This window comes from Pelobates fuscus, chromosome 9 (assembly GCF_036172605.1).
Source record: "Pelobates fuscus isolate aPelFus1 chromosome 9, aPelFus1.pri, whole genome shotgun sequence".
Taxonomy (NCBI): Eukaryota; Metazoa; Chordata; class Amphibia; order Anura; family Pelobatidae; genus Pelobates; species Pelobates fuscus.
This window is the reverse complement of record NC_086325.1, coordinates 153,899,998-153,917,935: the sequence shown is the minus strand read 5'-3', so window position 1 is coordinate 153,917,935 and position 17,938 is coordinate 153,899,998. Positions and strand designations below refer to the sequence as shown.

General features: G+C 41.9%; 2 protein-coding genes across 2 annotated transcripts in view; one reads left to right on the top strand and one right to left on the bottom strand.

The window, feature by feature from the left end:
* Positions 1-100: 100 nt before the first annotated feature.
* SURF2 (surfeit 2) lies at positions 101-16,455 on the bottom strand. The gene is made up of 6 exons (XM_063431562.1): positions 16,319-16,455; positions 14,106-14,257; positions 6,295-6,398; positions 5,754-5,927; positions 2,285-2,400; positions 101-254 (listed from the first exon to the last, which is right to left on the bottom strand). The coding sequence occupies exons 1-6, from the start codon at positions 16,391-16,393 to the stop codon at positions 174-176; spliced, it is 702 nt and encodes a 233-aa protein (XP_063287632.1). The 5' UTR covers positions 16,394-16,455; the 3' UTR covers positions 101-173.
* Positions 16,456-17,076: 621 nt separating this feature from the next.
* Positions 17,077-17,938, top strand: part of LOC134573220 (surfeit locus protein 1) — a 29,115-nt gene continuing 28,253 nt past the window's right edge. The window contains exon 1 of the mRNA XM_063432808.1: positions 17,077-17,237. Within this exon, the coding sequence (XP_063288878.1) occupies positions 17,163-17,237 (75 nt within the window). The 5' untranslated portion in view covers positions 17,077-17,162. The remainder of the gene's footprint in view (positions 17,238-17,938) is intronic.

Genomic DNA, 17,938 nt, shown 5'->3' with positions numbered 1-17,938 from the left:
ACCATCTTTTATTCTGTTAGATGGACAGTATACTGTAACTGTGCCATGAGCTACAGCAACCAACACGCAGATACATCCCACCCATAGCAACACAACTACTGGCTACATAAATAACACAATACTTATTTTAATGGTTAGTAAAAGAAAAAATACTAAAGAAACATTAATATAAATCATTTTCCTGATGACTTCTTGAAATGCTTGGCTTTCTGATGATGTTTCTTAAACTTCTTCTGGGCTGGGCCCTTCTGCTTCTGCAAAGACAAATACCAGGACTCTTGCAAATCTGCATACAGATCAAACGATTATGTGCTCCTGGCTCTTTAAAGGAACACTATAGTCACCTAAATTACTTTAGCTAAATAAAGCAGTTTTAGTGTATAGATCATTCCCCTGAAATTTCACTGCTTAATTCACTGTCATTTAGGAGTTAAATCACTTTGTTTCTGTTTATGCAGCCCTAGCCACACCTCCCCTGGCTATGGTCGACAGAGCCTGCATGAAAAAAAAAAAACTGGTTTCACTTTCAAACAGATGTAATTTACCTTAAATAATTGTATCTCAATCTCTAAATTGAACTTTAATCACATACAGGAGGCTCTTGCAGGGTCTAGCAAGCTATTAACATAGCAGGGGATAAAAAAAATCTTAATTAAACAGAACTTGCAATAAGGAAAGCCTAAATAGGGCTCTCTTTACAGGAAGTGTTTATGGAAGGCTGTACAAGTCACATGCAGGGAGGTGTGACTAGGTTTCATAAACAAAGGGATTTAACTCCTAAATGGCAGAGGATTGAGCAGTGAGGCTGCAGGGGCATGTTCTATACACCAAAACTGCTTCATTAAGCTACAGTTGTTCAGGTGACTATAGTGTCCGTTTAAAGACGGACTAGCATTACAATACATGAAGCTGGAGAGGAGGCTGCCATCTTGTGGTCACTTTTGCCAACCACATGGATTGGAGCTCTGTTTCTAGCTACTTGGAAGGGTGACCCCACGCAATCACCCTAACGGAAATATTCTTCACTGTTCCACCATCAACCATGCATAATGCTTGCTGACTTTTGGGAAGAATGAAGCGGACGCTATGGAATATGGCAGCCTTCACTTCAGAAGAAATGTACTTAAAGGGCACTAGTAGTAGCTACAGAGGTCATTAACTCCATTATTCAATATGCGGGAATGGTTTTGTTTGAAGATACCAGGCCCTTTACATCCAGCCATATTGCATTGTTATGAAAGCTGGACCTTTTCTGGTCTTCTAGTTCCAGGCCACAGTCTCCAAAGGTTAATGGTAGCATGGGTATCTATTCTTGCAGTTAGGTAAATGCTGAATGTGAAATTTAGATACTTTAAGCGGGTCTGCCATTTTTAAATATTTCATAAAGATATAAGTTTTATGAAATACCGATTAAGGTTGTGTTGGAATTTTTAGGACAGAATAGGGACTGCTTTGTCCACTGGTAAAATCTGAGGTTGACAAAAGGAGGAGCTCCTCCGTAAACTCTTGGCCAATCCCAGCAGCCATGAGAGATGCAGGCATTGTATATGACTTGATCCCTGCAGTCTCGCGGGATCCTCCATAGACCTCAGTTTTGGACTCCTGTGCATGTTCTAGAGTACAGTACTGACGTGACTCTTGGCAACTGAAGCGCCAGGAGCCAAAGAGGATCTTAATAAGGCGGCAGCTGCAAGGAACAGCTGTAGGTAAGTAAAACTCACCTCCCCTGCACCCTGCAGCCACAGAACCCCATCAAATCTGTCCATTTTAGGGGTCTTTGCAAAGACACCTAAAAATATATATTTTTTCATCTAATCCTTTAATCAAGCATTGAAAGGAAATAAACCAAAAAAAAAAAAATATATATATATATATATATATATATATATACAAAACAAAAACGGTCATATACTAAAGGGTGGGATGAGTTTCTCATTTTTGTTTTTACATATATTTCATTTTGAAAAAAAAAATCTATTTCGCTCAGTACTTGGGAAAAAAATTTAGATTTAAAAAATATTTTGGAAGTGACAGCTGTCCTTTAAAGACTGACAGGAATTGGAACGATGGTATTTAATAGTGCTGATGGATACTTCCAAATTATCCTCATGAAGTGGGCCAGACCGTAACTACCCAACTGATAACTTAGGCCATCTTGAGAAGTTAAGTATTTTGTATACAAAACATGAATCTGAATATTTATTCCTTCATCTGGTCACGGGCTCATTCCTCAGATTACCCTGGGACACTACACAGCACAGGAAGACGCTTCTAAAACACTCACCTGTTGACGTTTATTTCTGTTCTGAGTTGGTACACTGTCCACATCCATATCTTCATCACTTGACTTAATATTTCCATTCAACTCGTCCTTAGTGGTCTTCTTTGTGAATAGTTTGTCTGCACCAAGAGGAGAGAACATTAAGCAAACCATGTTGAATATAACCAAATATTTTTCTCTAACAGAAAACTGTAAACTATAAAAAAAAAAAAAAAAATATGTTTTTAAAAAAACTGGTCTATTACATATATTTGTGAAATAATGCCGACACTTACTATCCGGTCTAGTTACAGTAAACTCAGGTTTAAGAGTTACTGTGGAGCATCTTATTCAATCTTTTGGGCAAACAAGTGTCTGATAGAACAATTTATCATGCAAACAAAATCGCAAAACACATTTTATACAGTCAGCTAGGGCAATAACAAATAAACAAGGATTTTAAGCATTACATTGTATGTAATGTATCACTCGCTAACGGCTAATGGTGAGTAGAAATGTTTTTTTTTTTTTTTTTAATTCTTTGTTTTATTGAGGATAAAGCAGGTTATTACAGGGTTTGCATTGAATGTTTAAATTACCATAGGTTCTATAACAGGTATGACACATGACATTCATATTCATCTGTCCTCTTTTTTTGTTATTTAAGACATGTTTGGGTCAGCTAGGGAGTGGTATAACAGGTGTTGGTGGTCCAGCTGCGCTCCTGTGTCGGGGTGTGTACGTTGTGTTCGTTGCTTGTTTGTTGTGGTAGTCTCTCAGGCAGGGTGCGCGTTTGGTTTTAAGGTTGTGATTGTGTCCCTTGGTGTAGACTCCTGGGGAGGTCAGCCTAGAGGTGGGTAGGCCCGTATTAGTGTCTGGTTGCCCTGTCTGTGAGTGCTCTGGTGTCTGTGGTTGGACCCGTGTTTTGAGGTTCGTCCTCCGGGTTCAGGCTGTACGAGTGTCGGTGAGTCGTATTGGGTACTGTATTGTTGGGCCAGGTATGTGTGCAGTCGCTCAGAGTGTAGGGGTGCCAATGACGGCACTCAGTGTGACATGGGTGTGTGTGGTTAGTGGTCGTAGGAGGTCGTCCCCTAACCTAGGGGGACACGGGGGGAGGGAGGGGGAGGGTACTATGGGTTGTGAGAGTCTGTCTCCCGGCCTCAGCAGGTGATAGAGTCTGCGTTAGGTGTTGAGGCTCCCGTTGGGGTGCTAAAATGTTCGGTCTGGTAAGGTCCGATATCCGTCATGTGGTTGCAGCGTTGGGGGGAACTAGTGTGGGGTTTACTATAAACTTGGGCAAAACCTAGTGGAACAAAACATAATGCTTGTGTGAAAGCTAGTCATCTCAAGTTGGTGCCCCTCTATCTTCCCGTCTCCTGGGGGTGAATGGCGTTATTCTGTCCGGATCCCAAGCATGGGGGGTGGAGGGGGTCTCCGCATTTGCAGGTCTCGTGTATAGCCCCAGGGCTTGCAAAAATGAGTCCGCCTCGTTAAGTGAGGAGAGTCTATGGGTGGTGCCCTCCTTGGTTACTATCAGGGCTCTTGGTAGTGTCCATCTATATTCGATGTCTGCTTCTTGTAGTCTCCTTGTCACCGAGCCTAGGGACCGGCGCCATTGGAGTGTGTTCCGCGTGAGATCTTGGTAGAATGAGAGGTATGAGTTCTCAAAGGGGAGCGGGGTCTTCCCCCTGACCGCGGCCATAAGTCGGGCTTTATCGGTCATAGATTGACAGCGGATGATGACGTCCTGGGAGGCCGTTTGTGGGACTTGTCTGGGTTTCTTGATCCGAAAGAATCCGTCCAGTGCTACCTTTTTTGCCTGAGTGGGTGGTAAGAGCGTGCTGAAGAGGCGCCTAAGGTAATGGGCCAGTTCAGTCGCGTCGACTGCGTCAGGGATCCCCCTGATTTTGATGTTAGCGCGCCTGTGGCGGTCTTCTGCCTGATCTACTCTGGTGGTTATGGTAGTTTGAGAGGTTTGTAGGTGTTGGACCATTTCTTTTAGGCTTTGTACCTCTTTCCGGAGATCTTGTATATCTTCCTCTGAGGCCTGTGTGCGTGCAGTCACCGCTTGTACCTCTGTTTTGATCAGGTCCATATCTGCAGCGTGCATCTGCCGCATTTCTTGGAGCAAGTCTGCAATATCTTGCTTAGTGGCTGGGTTTAGGTTTTCCCTTCTCTCTACTGTGGGGTAGTGTGGCTGTTGGGGTTCCGTCATCTCTTCAGACCGCTCCTCTGGGTCTTCCAGATTGCTGACACTATCAGGTGGGTTCGCCATTTTGGAGGCCGTTGGGCGCTGCAGCATGGTGCTGATATCTAGGGAGTCCCTATTAGCTCCTTGTGGGGGTTTCTGTGACCTTCGGCCCATGTTGCTTGATTCCCGGTGAGGGGTTTCCCCGTGGGTGAGCAGTGGGCTGGATACTGCAGCCGTCAGTGCCAGTAGGTCTGGTGCAGGCCTTGCCGTGCGATATTCCTGGTAGGCCCCCGATCTCCGCCGGGTTTTTCTGCCCGTTTGCGGGAACAGAAATGGCATCTGTGTCCGGCTCACCACCCTGGGGGGTGAAGGGTAGGTGTTGTCGGCGGGTAGGGTTCCGTGGGGCTGTGGATGGTAACGGGTAGTATCCTCAGTTACGGGAGCTCATGAGAGTTGCTGCCATTCAGTACGGACGCTTGGCTCCGCCCCCGTGAGTAGAAATGTTGAGCCCTGATATATACTATATTGAGAGATAGCACAGTATCACAGGGTTTCTTGGTGTTGAACATCGGCCGACAGATTTCCAGAATAGGACCGACAACTAAACTACACCTTACTATGAAATTATTTATGATATTTTGAAAGTTATTGGATAATCAAGGAACTTTAAATTGAGTGTCTTTTCTCTCTCATCATTTTAGCATTAAAGGGGCACTTTAATATCAGGGACACAAACATGTATTGTTGACACTATAGTTCTAAAACCACTGTTTAGGTGTGTGTCCCCTCCCCTCCCCTCTCCCCTGACCTCTGGTTAGGAAGATGATCTACTCACCTTTTTCCAGTGCAGGGTTCCTCGCGTCTGGCCCCGCCCCCAATCCACCTCATTGGCTGACATCAGAATTGACAATCCCATAGGAAAGCATTGGATTGGCAGAGATTGTCAATTCTGATGCTCTTAGCCAAGGAGGCAGAGCCAATTGCCGCCCTGGCCAATCAGCATCTCCTCATAGAGATGTACTGAATCAATGCATCTCTGTGAGGAAAGTTCAGCGTCTCCAGGCCGTGCGTGGAGACGCAGAACGTCAGTGCTGCACAATGTGTAGCACTGACCCAGGAAGCAACTCTAGTGGCCACTAGGGGTGTTCTTAGGCTGTAATGTAAACACTGCATTTTCTCTGTTTACGTTAAAAAGCGTGCAGGGACAGGCTATACTCACCAGAGCGACTACAATAGGCTGTAGTTGTTCTAGTGACTATAGTGTACCTTTAAATGACGAACGTAAGTAGTTTATTTTTGCACCTGGGTACAAGTCACTCATGCTGTCCCCTGAATCGCTGTCCTCGGAGTTGCTAATCGTTGGCTCCCACGTATCTTTTTTACCCGTCGGTCCATCACCACCAAAATGCTTCTGTCTTTTCTTTTGTAGAAGGCAAGCCGGTACATATTCCTTTCCTTCCTTCTGACATTCCTGATCTATTAAGAGAAGAGGTAACATTTGGTGCTTTTCAGACAGGAACTCAGCAAATAACATGTATGAACTAAATTCAGGTCTATGTAAGACTCGAGTGCAAGGGTTTTTATTAAATGTAAAGCAAGCTATGTTTTTACTGTTTAACTCCATGGCTATAATTCTAACTTAGGTAAGGAAGTCTAAAGTGGCCAAGTATGGATACCTAGTATACCTAAACAAATTTAAAAATAAAATAAAAGTTAATTATTTAGGTGTCAATCAACTTAATAAAACCTCACTTCAGTTGGTTGTTACATGGAATTAGAATCTAAAATTATGTTCAGATAAATAATACAAAGAAGAATTCGGAACCTTAATTTTTGATCTTACATTTTATCAGAGCTTTCTGATAGCGCTTGCCCTCGATATGCCTCTGAACCTCTTCTGGGATTTTGTTCATGTGACGAAGTGTTAGTTTGCAAAACAGCTGCTTTCTAAAATGAAATAAATTTGTCAAGATTTGTCATAATGAAAATATGGCAAAAGCTCATATTTTTGCCCCTGTGTTACGCCTCCAATTCTCAGCTATAAGTTGTTGCATGAACAGCTATGAGTAGTTAAAGAGGACCTGCAATTTGCAAAGTGTGTTAATCCACTCCAGGCACCAAAACAACTTTATCTCAATGAAGTGGTTTTGGTGTATAGATCATGCCCCTGCAGTCTCATTGCTCAATTATCCACAATCTATGAGTTAAATTACTGTTTAGGTGTCCTATCCACACCCCCCACACCCTCACAAGCTTTCATGGAAAAAAATATATTTAATTTTCAATCAGATCTTACAGCAGAGTGTGTTTGCTGTAGAAGTTAATATCTCCTACTCTGTTACTTAAACAGTATACCGTATTTTTAGCTCTATAAGACACACTTTTCCCCCCTTAAAAAGTGGAAATGTCTGTGCGTCTTATAGAGCGAATGTGTAAGTTTACTTACCTGTATTGTAGCGTGGGCTGGCAGAACAGCGCGCACCGCGGTACAGGAACTTAAATTTCAGTTTCCGGTTTCCGTCCTGAATGAAATGAAGTGCGCACACTGAGATCTCCCTCACTGGCCCGCTGGCACTGTAATGCTGCAGCCAGCAGGGGAGGGTGGAAGAGAGGACACGGGGAGCTCTAACCTGCAGCTCCGCCGGGTTCTCCTCTTGCGAGCCCGGAGCATTGCCGCGGTTACACACCCTGCACCCCTCACATGCACACATATTACACCACACACACACTACTGCCCCTATCCCATACTACAGCCTGTCTCCCGGCAGATATCAGGTAAATTTTCAAACAGTTCTTAAACAGTTTGACTACTTACCCTGGGAGGGCACTATGGCACTACTGGCACCATTACCACTACAAAGTGCTGTAGTGGTCATTGTGCCTGGAAGTAAGTAGAAGTATAGATCAGGGTGTTGCAGTGGATGTGATCTATTTGGATTTTGCCAAGGCATTTGATACAGTTCCACACAATAGATTAGTGTTCAAACTCAAGGAAATCGGTCTAGATGAAAATGCTTGTTCTTGGGTAGAACATTGGCTTAAAAACAGAGTACAAGGGGGGCGGAGCCTGGCTGTGGAGCTGAACGGACGCGTGTAGCACGAGCTCCCGCCTGGAAATCTACTTACTTCGATTTAATCGTTGCTCCCCGATTACAAAATCGACTACAAATACAATACTCACAAAGGGGAAACGAAAGAGCACGAAATGAGACCACTCTTGAAACGCTGAGCCACCGCGAACGTTGACTGCAGGGACGGGGCCTGCTGCAAAAACGACTGGCCTAAACGGAGCTCTGGGAACGGGTGAGGCGGCCGACCACCCTGCCCTGAACGCCGACATGTCCTATGCGGGGAACCATACACTAGCCTTCCTCCCTCCCCCCCCGCCGGTGGGGGTTATCCCGGCACCTGCAGCATACCCACCGTGGACACTCACGTCCCAGGGACTGCGCACATCAGGAATCCCTGACACCAAAATGGCGGATGCCTCGCGCCAGTCAGCAAACACAAATGCAGATGGCGAACTAACAAGCAACCTGTTAACTAAGCTGGACGAAATCCTTGCAACATTCTGGGCTCGGATTTCGGAGAGGGCACAGGACACAGCTAACACCTTGTGGCCTACACCAGCAGGCACACCCCCGGCTACTGCGGGCCCCGACCACACGAAGGGTACAACAAGCCTAGATAAGACGGCATCCCTACCTTGGAACGGTCAACGAAGCCCGGTCCCTACTCACCAACCCAGACCCAGAGGTATACTTACAGGCCCAAAGCTGCACGCACAGCGGCAGAGAAGCGGCACTAAACTGCCAAGACGGATCGCCCGACGCCTCCGACATTTACCGGAGGTCACTACTGTGGGCCGCCCACAATGCCTTCCCGGGTTGAAGGCCACAGGGAGTCAAACTCCGAAGCGCCAACCACACCGCCGGAGGCCTGCCCGCCGAACACCCAGGCCTCACACGGCGCCCAACGCCGGGTCGACCCGGCCTCTACGAGCAACCGAGTCGGTGGCATACAGGTGCAGGCCTTTGTGAAGACCCGGGGCCGGAAGGCGGCCACCATCAACCCGCACCATGCTGCAGCCTCGAGGATTTCCCTTGATAACGTACATTCCACCCCACTGGCCCTACCTAGTAGCGGCATCGGATAAACTCACTTCTGGGACTGGCAGGCCGGTTTATACCGCGCACTACCATGGACTATCGGGGACCTACCTGACCTTAATGGCAGGCATGAACTCCCCTTCCTGGACTCCCGCCCGCAGATGCCCACAATGCATGACTTAATGGTATTATCTAGTGATTGCATATAGTTCATACGTGTAATAGTTATGTTTATCGCTTTGCATGTACTCATTGTTCCTATTCTGATGAAACCATATTTAGTCTTTGCACCTTATCATTTATACCACGACCTAGGGACGCAAATATGGGACCTAGCCACTTACAGTCGGTTTGACCGGCATAAATGCCGATGAGCGAGGCAGCCCTTTCACACTGAACTAATTTTGATTAGGGTCAAGATATGTTGGCCTGTCCATAACGCCACTAACACATTTGGGCTCTAAGGTCAGAATTACAACTAAAACATGACTGCCTAAAAACGACCATTCCTGAGAACTCGCTACATGAGCACATGCCACTATATACTGACTGACACTTTACTGTGCCCTAACACACATGCCACACTAGCATATCTGTTGCAAGATAAACTTCTCCTCCAGTATAGTTATGTGCAAGTTCACTGGTTCACTAGTTCCCACTCGTTACTAATCTTGGGTTTAATTTAAGCCCATAGGATGATATACTTCTGGACTACTACTCGCTTCAATTTGAAGAATAGGCATAAGCATTATCACACTTTAGACCAATTTGTCATATCTTGTTTAGCTATGAACACCAGACGTGTATATGGAGCCTATCTTTATTACTTTTGTTTTTCAACCAAACTTGTATCACTCTGTTTGCATGATTGTTTCACAAAAAAAAACAAAAAACACATGGCAATCTTTCTTTGAGGTGCATTGCATACCATCTTGTTATCGTTAACTCATGTTACCTCACAATGCCTCCTCTTTCTCTTCCGTACCCCATAACGCATATGCCATAATAAAAGAAAGATTTACAAAAAAAAAAAACAGAGTACAAAGAGTTGTCGTTAATGGTAAATTTTCAAGCTGGACAGAGGTGGCAAGTGGTGTCCCTCGGGGGTCTGTTCTGGGACCCCTTCTATTTAACTTGTTTATAAATGATCTTGAAGACAGCATTGAAAGTCATGTTTCAGTGTTTGCAGATGACACAAAACTCTGTAAAATAATACAATGTGAGCAAGATATTACTTTGCTGCAGAGGGATTTAGATAGACTGGAGGACTGGGCACTCAAATGGCAGATTAAATTTAATGTGGAAAAATGCTAAGTTATGCACTTCGGCGTAAAGAATACAAAAGCAACGTATACCCTTAATGGAAGCGAATTAAGGATAACAACACACGAAAAGGACTTGGGAATTTTTATAGATAACAACCTATGCAACAATGTGCAATGTCAATCAGCAGTGGCCAAGGCCAGTAAGGTATTGTCATGCATGAAAAAGGGCATTCATTCTCGGGACGAGAATATCATTTTGCCTCTTTATAAATCACTGGTAAGACCACATATTGAATATGCTGTGCAATTTTGGGCACCTGTTCTAAAAAAGGATATTATGGCACTAGAAAAAGTGCAGAGGCGGGCTACAAAATTAATAAAAGGAATGGAACAGATCAGCTATGAAGAACGGTTAACAAAGTTAAACCTATTTAGTTCAGAAAAACGTTGCCTGAGAGGGGATATGATAACATTATACAAATATATTCAAGGCCATTGTGTGGAAATCTATTCACAAACCTGCCTTTACATAGGACACGAGGTCATGCGTTTAGACTAGAAGAAAGAAGATTTCGTCTAAGGCAAAGGAAAGACTTTTTTACTGTAAGAACAATCGGCATGTGGAATTCTCTGCCTGAAGAAGTGGTTTTATCAGAGTCCATACAGATGTTCAAACAGCTACTAGATGCATACTTGCAAAAACAGAATATTCAAGGATATAATCTTTCAATGTAGGGTAATAACTGCTTGATCCAAGGATATATCTGACTGCCATTCTGGGGTCAAGAAGGAATTTTTTTCCTAGCTTGTTGCAAAACTGTGCTTCAAACTGGGTTTTTTTTGGCCTTCTTTTGGATCAACAGCAAAAAAACAAATGTGAGGAAGGCTGAACTTGATGGACGCAAGTCTCTTTTCAGCTATGTAACTATGTAACTATGTTTCTTTAAATAATCTACCAGTGCCCCTCCCAAGATTAGGTTCTGGATCTGCCCCTGAACGGCAAGCATTTCTGCCGAACAGGGGCCCAGTATATGCCGCAGTCCTGTACATATATACAACCTAGAAATGTTTTTGACTTGGGGCGCCTTGGAAAAATATTGAAATATTAAGGGCGCCTTGAACCTAAAAAGTTTGGGAACCCCTGGTGTAGACAATAAATAGGGTAGCAAGCAATTTTTGCATTGCAAAGGCACATATAGATAACGCACGTTACCTCATATTTCTGTTCCAATTCAAAGGTTTAAAAAGATTGTAGGGATGTCAAGTGTTCACTTTAACCCTTTAGTGACCAGACCGTTTTAAAACTTTCTTACCGTTAAGGACCAGGGCTGTTTTTACATTTCTGCTGTGTTTGTGTTTAGCTGTAATTTCCCTCTTACTCATTTACTATATCCACACATTTTACATACAGTTTTTTTTGCCATTAAATGGTCTTTCTAAAGATACCATTATTTTCATCATATAATTTACTATAAAAAAAAAAATTATAAAATATGATGAAATTTGTTTTAAAAAAAAAACACACATTTTCTAACTTTGACCCCCAAAATCTTTTACGCATTTACAGCAGCCAAAAACAACCATGCTAAATAGTTTCTAAATTTTGGCCTGAGTTTAGAAATACCCAATGTTAACATGTTCTTAGCTTTTTTTTGTGTGTGCAAGTTATAGGGCTATAAGTACATTGCGGTTTCAAAATATATATTTTTAAAATGTATCAATAGTGACATTGTAACACTGTCATAATTCTCTGAATCACACCTTACATGTACATATTTTTTACATAAGTAGACATCCCAGGGTATTCAATATGGTAATTTTGGTAAGTGTTTGTGACTAAGTGGCTACTAAAAAATACTGGACACAACCCATTTGCAATACCTTGGGTTGTATACTTTTGCAAATGGTATGCCATCATGGGGGTAATTCTCATTCCCGGGCTATCATACGGTCTCAAAAGACAACATAACCAATCTGGCAAATTTCAATGTGAAAAAAAGGAAATGTAAGCCTTATATTTGACCCGGTAACTTTTGAAAACACCATAAAACCTGTACATGGGGGGGATTCGGTTTTACTTGCGAGACTCTGCGGAACACAAATATTAGTGTTTCAAAACAGTAAAATGTATCACAACAATTACATGGTCAGTCAAAATGCAAAAAAGGCACTTTTACTGATGATATCATCTCTGTTATATGTTTTACTGTTTTGAAACACTAACATTTGTGTCCAGCGAAGTCTCCCAAGTAAAACAGTATCCCCATGTACAGCTTTTATGGTATCCTGGAAAGTTACAGGGTTAAATATAGGGCTTGCAAACCAAATTCTGCCTGGTGTCACGACTGCTAGTGTGGTCCAGCACGCAGAACTATGTAACGTCTACATAGACAGAACCTTAAAATGGCCGGACTAATACGTTAAAGACAGAGAATGGTCAATGGATAGCCAAGCTCATGGAAGCCAGAAATACACAATATCATTTAACAAGCCAAGTCAGGGAAACCAGAAATAAGAGTAGTCAGGAAAAGCCAACCAGGAATGGAAACCACGACAGGGCAATGAACCAGGGAATTTCAGGGATTTAAATATCCCTCATTTGGCTGTGATTGGTCAGAGGGTGACATCTGACCCCAGAATGTGCGTGTGCGTCGACGTTGTGACGTCTCAGGCCCGGTCGCGTGAGCCTAGGGGGCGGGGCTATATATGGCCGCGACCGCGTGGTTGGCGCCACAGTGATTAAGGGCAGGCAGACAGGAGGATCTGCCGGAGCGGTTCCTTACTCGCCGCTGAGCAGGTAAGCTCAGTTCATTGGCACTGTCGTACCGGTCGGGGGGCCGTGACACCTGGGTTGTCAGGCAAGTCCCTCAAATTGTAATTAATAAAATAACTTAATTATGTAAAAATATTATATATACATACATATGTACACACACACATTTTTTTAATTTTATTTATATATAGTTATGTTTTTAGAACGTCATTCTTAATGTATTTCGATTTAATATATATATGTATATTAATATCAAAATTCAGTTAGAACAAATTTAAACCGGTCTTTTTTTTTTTTTTTAAACTTTATTAATTTAGAATTTATTTTTTTTCCAATTTATTTCTATAATATATATATATATATTCTAGATTCACTATTATTCTTATATAGAATAGTTCAGCTCTGGTTTCTATTCTCCAGGTTGTATTTTAATTTTATATGCTTATTGGATGTGGTTCCCACTTTCCTGTTTTACTGAAGTGGTTATAGTGTCTCGAGTCCCTTCCATTCAGTGCAAAGTGTTTTTTAATTCTTAACGAGAGTGCTGCTTGGGCTAAAAAGGAAGCATTAACCTGAGCATCAATGGGCAACTGTGTCTGGATCAGACGGTCAGCTGGTCGCCTTCAGCCTATCACATTGTCCACTGATGGTACAAATTGGTACAGCTACAAGGAAGTATGAATCTCTGCCTTAGCAATATCTCCAGTTGGGGCTGGGCTGTTGTGGCCAGTGACCCTCATTCAGTGTTGATTTGTTTGAGAATGGTTTAACACTGAAAGGAGGGACAGTGCCAGGGGACTCCAGGCACTATAACCAATTCAATGAGATGAAATGGTAACAGGGCATACAGTGCACCTTTATTCCTCAAGAATAAAAAACAAAATAAAAAATATGCATCCCAGACATTGTACATCAGTGGTTCCCAAACCAGTCCTCATACCCCCCTACCCAGTTGTGCCCAACGTGTTTTTCTTCTTCTTTTAAAAACACCTTAGACTGGGTACTCCCTAAATCCTGGACAGGTAGGGGGAGTGAGGACTGGTTTGGGAACCACTGATCTAGGTCTTTGTGGGAACTGAACTTGTTCAGGATTGCTTTTACACATTAAATACAAACAAAAGGGCACTTTATATAGGGTTTGTGCAATTAAGGTTTTGAAGAGCCAATTAATGGGCAAAAGCTCTAGTGGACCATAAATATGTAGCCTCCTTTCACCTGTAGGATCTCGCTGAGAAATAAAGGTCATATTTGCTGCTGACATTAACACATTGTTTACACTAGCTACAGAAAAAAATATAAACAATTTTATAAACTACAAGCTAACCTCCCATTCCCTATACCCAAAACAGAAATAAAATAAAAAAAATTGAAGTCATATAGCTGATTCTTATTTTGTGCAATCATAATTAGCATAATTAGAGCTCTGTGGAAATCGGAAACATATCACAGAATTTTGCACGAAAGCGTTAGAGATCATGAAGTTCTATGTTGCCTCACAGATACCTACGGATTTTTAGTGCTGACGACTATATGTGGTTTGAAGACACTGTAATCATAGGAGCCAGAAGAGTTCAGCTTCTTGTATTTTTTCCCTTCTGTGAAGACTTTGAGTTCAGCAAGTCTGCATGGCAATTCATGGCCAGTTAACTTACATTTCACCTACAGGAAAAGCAAGGAAGAGTAAAGATACAGGAACGCACCTATTACGCACCTATTACGCACCTATTACGCACCTATTATTATTATTAGACATACAATTACTATTTTAGGGACACTATAGTGGCCTAAAATACTGAATTGGATTTGTGACAGTATCATGCAATCAGTCATTATGATTTCTATTTTTATCTGAGCGTGCGCAGCACTTGCTGGCCACAAGTAGCTTCATTCATGGAAAAACAGAAACGAGGCTATTTGCAAAAGTTAACCAATACTACCAGAGGATTTTTTATAAACTTGCTTGAATAGCACATTTGTGTTTTTTTCCACAGGTGCATTGTGCTTGGAGTGTTCTAAAAGGTAGATCCCCAGATGTTGCAGAACTACAGCTTCTACGATGCATTGTCATTTTAACCCCTTAAGGACCAAACTTCTGGAATAAAATGGAATAATGACGTGTCACACACGTCATGTGTCCTTAAGGGGTTAAAGGCATGCAAAGCATCATGGGAGTTGTAGTTCTACAACATCTGGGGATCTACCTTTTGGGCACCCCTGTTTTAAAGTAAAGACTGTGCAGCTCGAGACGGGCAAATTGCCAAGCAGCAGACAGCCTCCTTTCAGACAAGGAAAAGTGATCAGCAATCAACAGTCTCTCACTCTGGTCTATGAGGTCTGATGTTATCCCATAAACCCTCGTCCATGTGGAATTTACGGGATATGTAGTTCAGCGGCTGGCAGCGGTCCTATTCATTAAATGGATGAGTTAAACTGCTGAATATGCTGACAGAAGACATTCCCCTCCAAAGCCTGCGTTTATTGACAGTACCAGTTACAGTTTGTAGGGGAGTTGCACTGAATTATCCATAGGCGCTGGTCATACATTCATGCAATCAGACTTCTGTAGACATAGTGCCAAACATGAGCACACCGTACACAAATGTTGGATAGATTTAGAAGCAAAGGGAAGAATTTATATACACAACAGTATATAGCTTCTCAAGGGAAAGGTATTTGTACAACGAAATTATGGGGGTTTATTGCATGTGCCCAGCTCTGTAAAGGAACTCTATAGGGTCAGGAAGACAAACATTTTTTTCTGACCCTAGTGTTAAAAACACCATCTAGTCACCATGCCCCCCAAATATAGTAAACTCTTACTTTTATTTCAGTCTACTGCTGCTGGCTCTACCCCTGATCTGCCTGCTTGGCTGACATCGTCCGAAGTGTTATTCAAATCCAATCACAATACTTTCCCATTGGAAAGCATTGGATTGGCTGAGATTGTCAAGGAGGCAGATCAGGGGCAGGGCCAGCACAAGCCAAACACAGCCCTGGATAAATCCGCATCTCCTCACAGGAATGAATTGAATCAATAAATCTCTATGAGGAAAGTTCAGTGACTCCATGCAGAGGGTGAAGACACTGAATGTCAGTCACATTGTGCAAAACCGCCCCAGGAAGCACCTCTAGCAGCCATCTAAGGAGTGGCCAGTGAAGTTATCACTAGGCTGTAATGTAAACACCGCACTTTCTCTGGAAAGACAGTGTTTACAGCAAAAAGCCTGAAGGGAATGATTCTACTCGCCAGAACAAATACAATAAGCTGTAGTTGTTCTGGTGACTATAGTGTCCCTTTAAGCCAATTGTATACATTGTTACTATTGCATCCTTGGTTTTCAACCAATCCACTTTTGCCTTTTTGTGGCAGCTATTATATATTTAAATTGGTCATGAATAAAGCTTTGTGCTAAAGATTATAAGTGGTTTGCCTCCTTTTGCTATTTGTACATACCTTGTTTTGAAGCTAGGGGGATTATCTTTCTAGGGCAGCACTTTAATTATTATTGTGTAAGACGTTCCATAGAGAGAATAGGCAGAATTGCAGCTGCTAATTGTCTTGCACTGATAAGGCAGCTCTCTCTAGCTTCGGATAAATCTTTGAATGAAAATCAATTAAATGAGAACTTGTTGCTCTGGTGTTTTGAGTGTCCCCCTTAAAGAGAGACTACAGTTATTAACAACTATGTATCTGTTATGTTTTAAAGCAGACCCTCTGACCTTGCCGCCCTGTATGAGCTCCAGGCTGGGGTGCTGCACCAGGAGCGCCCTCACTTCCTCAGGCACAGAATCCATCGCTGTCAGAGAGCAGCAAGCAGGCACCCACGTGGAGCAGCTGGGACTCCTCTACCCGGAAGCACTCAGAACCATAGAGAGGATAAGGGAGGATAGAGAGGCCAGGCTGATACATTGTAACAGAGGGGGAATTGGGGGTAACTGGGGGAGGGGGCTTCACATCCCATATAGGTAATAGTAAAGTAACTTTTAACCCTTTCTGTGCCAGCATGTATTTTAATATTGTTTAATTGCATATTCCCTTTGGCAACTAATGGGTTAACTAGTGTCTGCCTCACTTCTGCATACAACTTGTGTCTATTTTATTACATATTTTTTATATATAATTTATTATAAATTTGTATCATTATATATTTTCTATATATACTTGTATTTTTAATATATATATATTATTTGTTATTTATTTTTTATTACATATTTTTGTATATATAATTTATGATATTTATATTATTATATATTTGCTATATAATTTTAGTTTTATTATATATTATCTGTTATTTATTTTTTATTACATATGTTTTATATATAATTTATGATATTTATATTCTTATAGATTTGCTATATATAATTTTAGTATTATTATATATTATTTGTTATTATTATTTTTTTTTATTATTATTATTATTTTGTTTTACTGGCTGTTGGTTTACAGAAATTCTATGTTTCCATAGTTTCCAGGAAGCTTGCCCATGTGACCCGGAAGTCATTGGCTCCTGCCAGGAGATAGGAAGTGTGTGCCACTTGTGCACTGTGTGTTCCTGTAATAACAATGGCTGTACTGAGGCTCCTGCTGGGGTCAGCAGGGATCAGAAAGCTTCTGGTGGCCCCCAGTACCAGAAATCAGGTAAAAAACTGCCCCCAAACCCCATATTATCCTATATGATCAGCCCAAAACCTGCAGAGGTGACCTCTGTGCTGTCAGGACTTTCTTTACTGCAATAGCTGCTCAATGCTTCATATTTCTAGGGAATTGCCCTAGCAGTTGCCCTTTTATTTCTCCCCACAATGTGCGTTATCTGTTAATATCTGTATGTTAATATTGTTTAATTTAAGTATCTATGTGAAGCATTGCACTGTGTACTTTCTATAAGTAAATTGCAGTGTTCATTTTTTTGTTTGGGTTTTAACATTTCCATGTGTTAATCCAGAAATCTCAAGAACCATTGATATCCATGTGTTTTGTTTTTTAAATTGATCTGCGTGCCATAAAATTATACTTACATCAAGCTGCAGTTTTACAAAAGACAGAAAGTGGACCTTTCACATCATTATCAAACTTTTGTACATGCAGGGCACCTAATTTTACATTGTAGTTATTTACGAAGCAAGGTCTAAAACAGTGATTCATCTGCAGCTTTCTAAATAAAATATAAAAATGCAGAGTCATCTAGGAGACTCCACCAAGGAGTAGAGTAGGAAGTGTCATGTACAGCAAAAATAAATAAACGGCACAATACATGTAACTAATCAAAATCGCTATATTTTATAAACCTGGTATTTGTATTCATAGTTATGTACAGGTATTAATTGCCATGAGCACTCCAG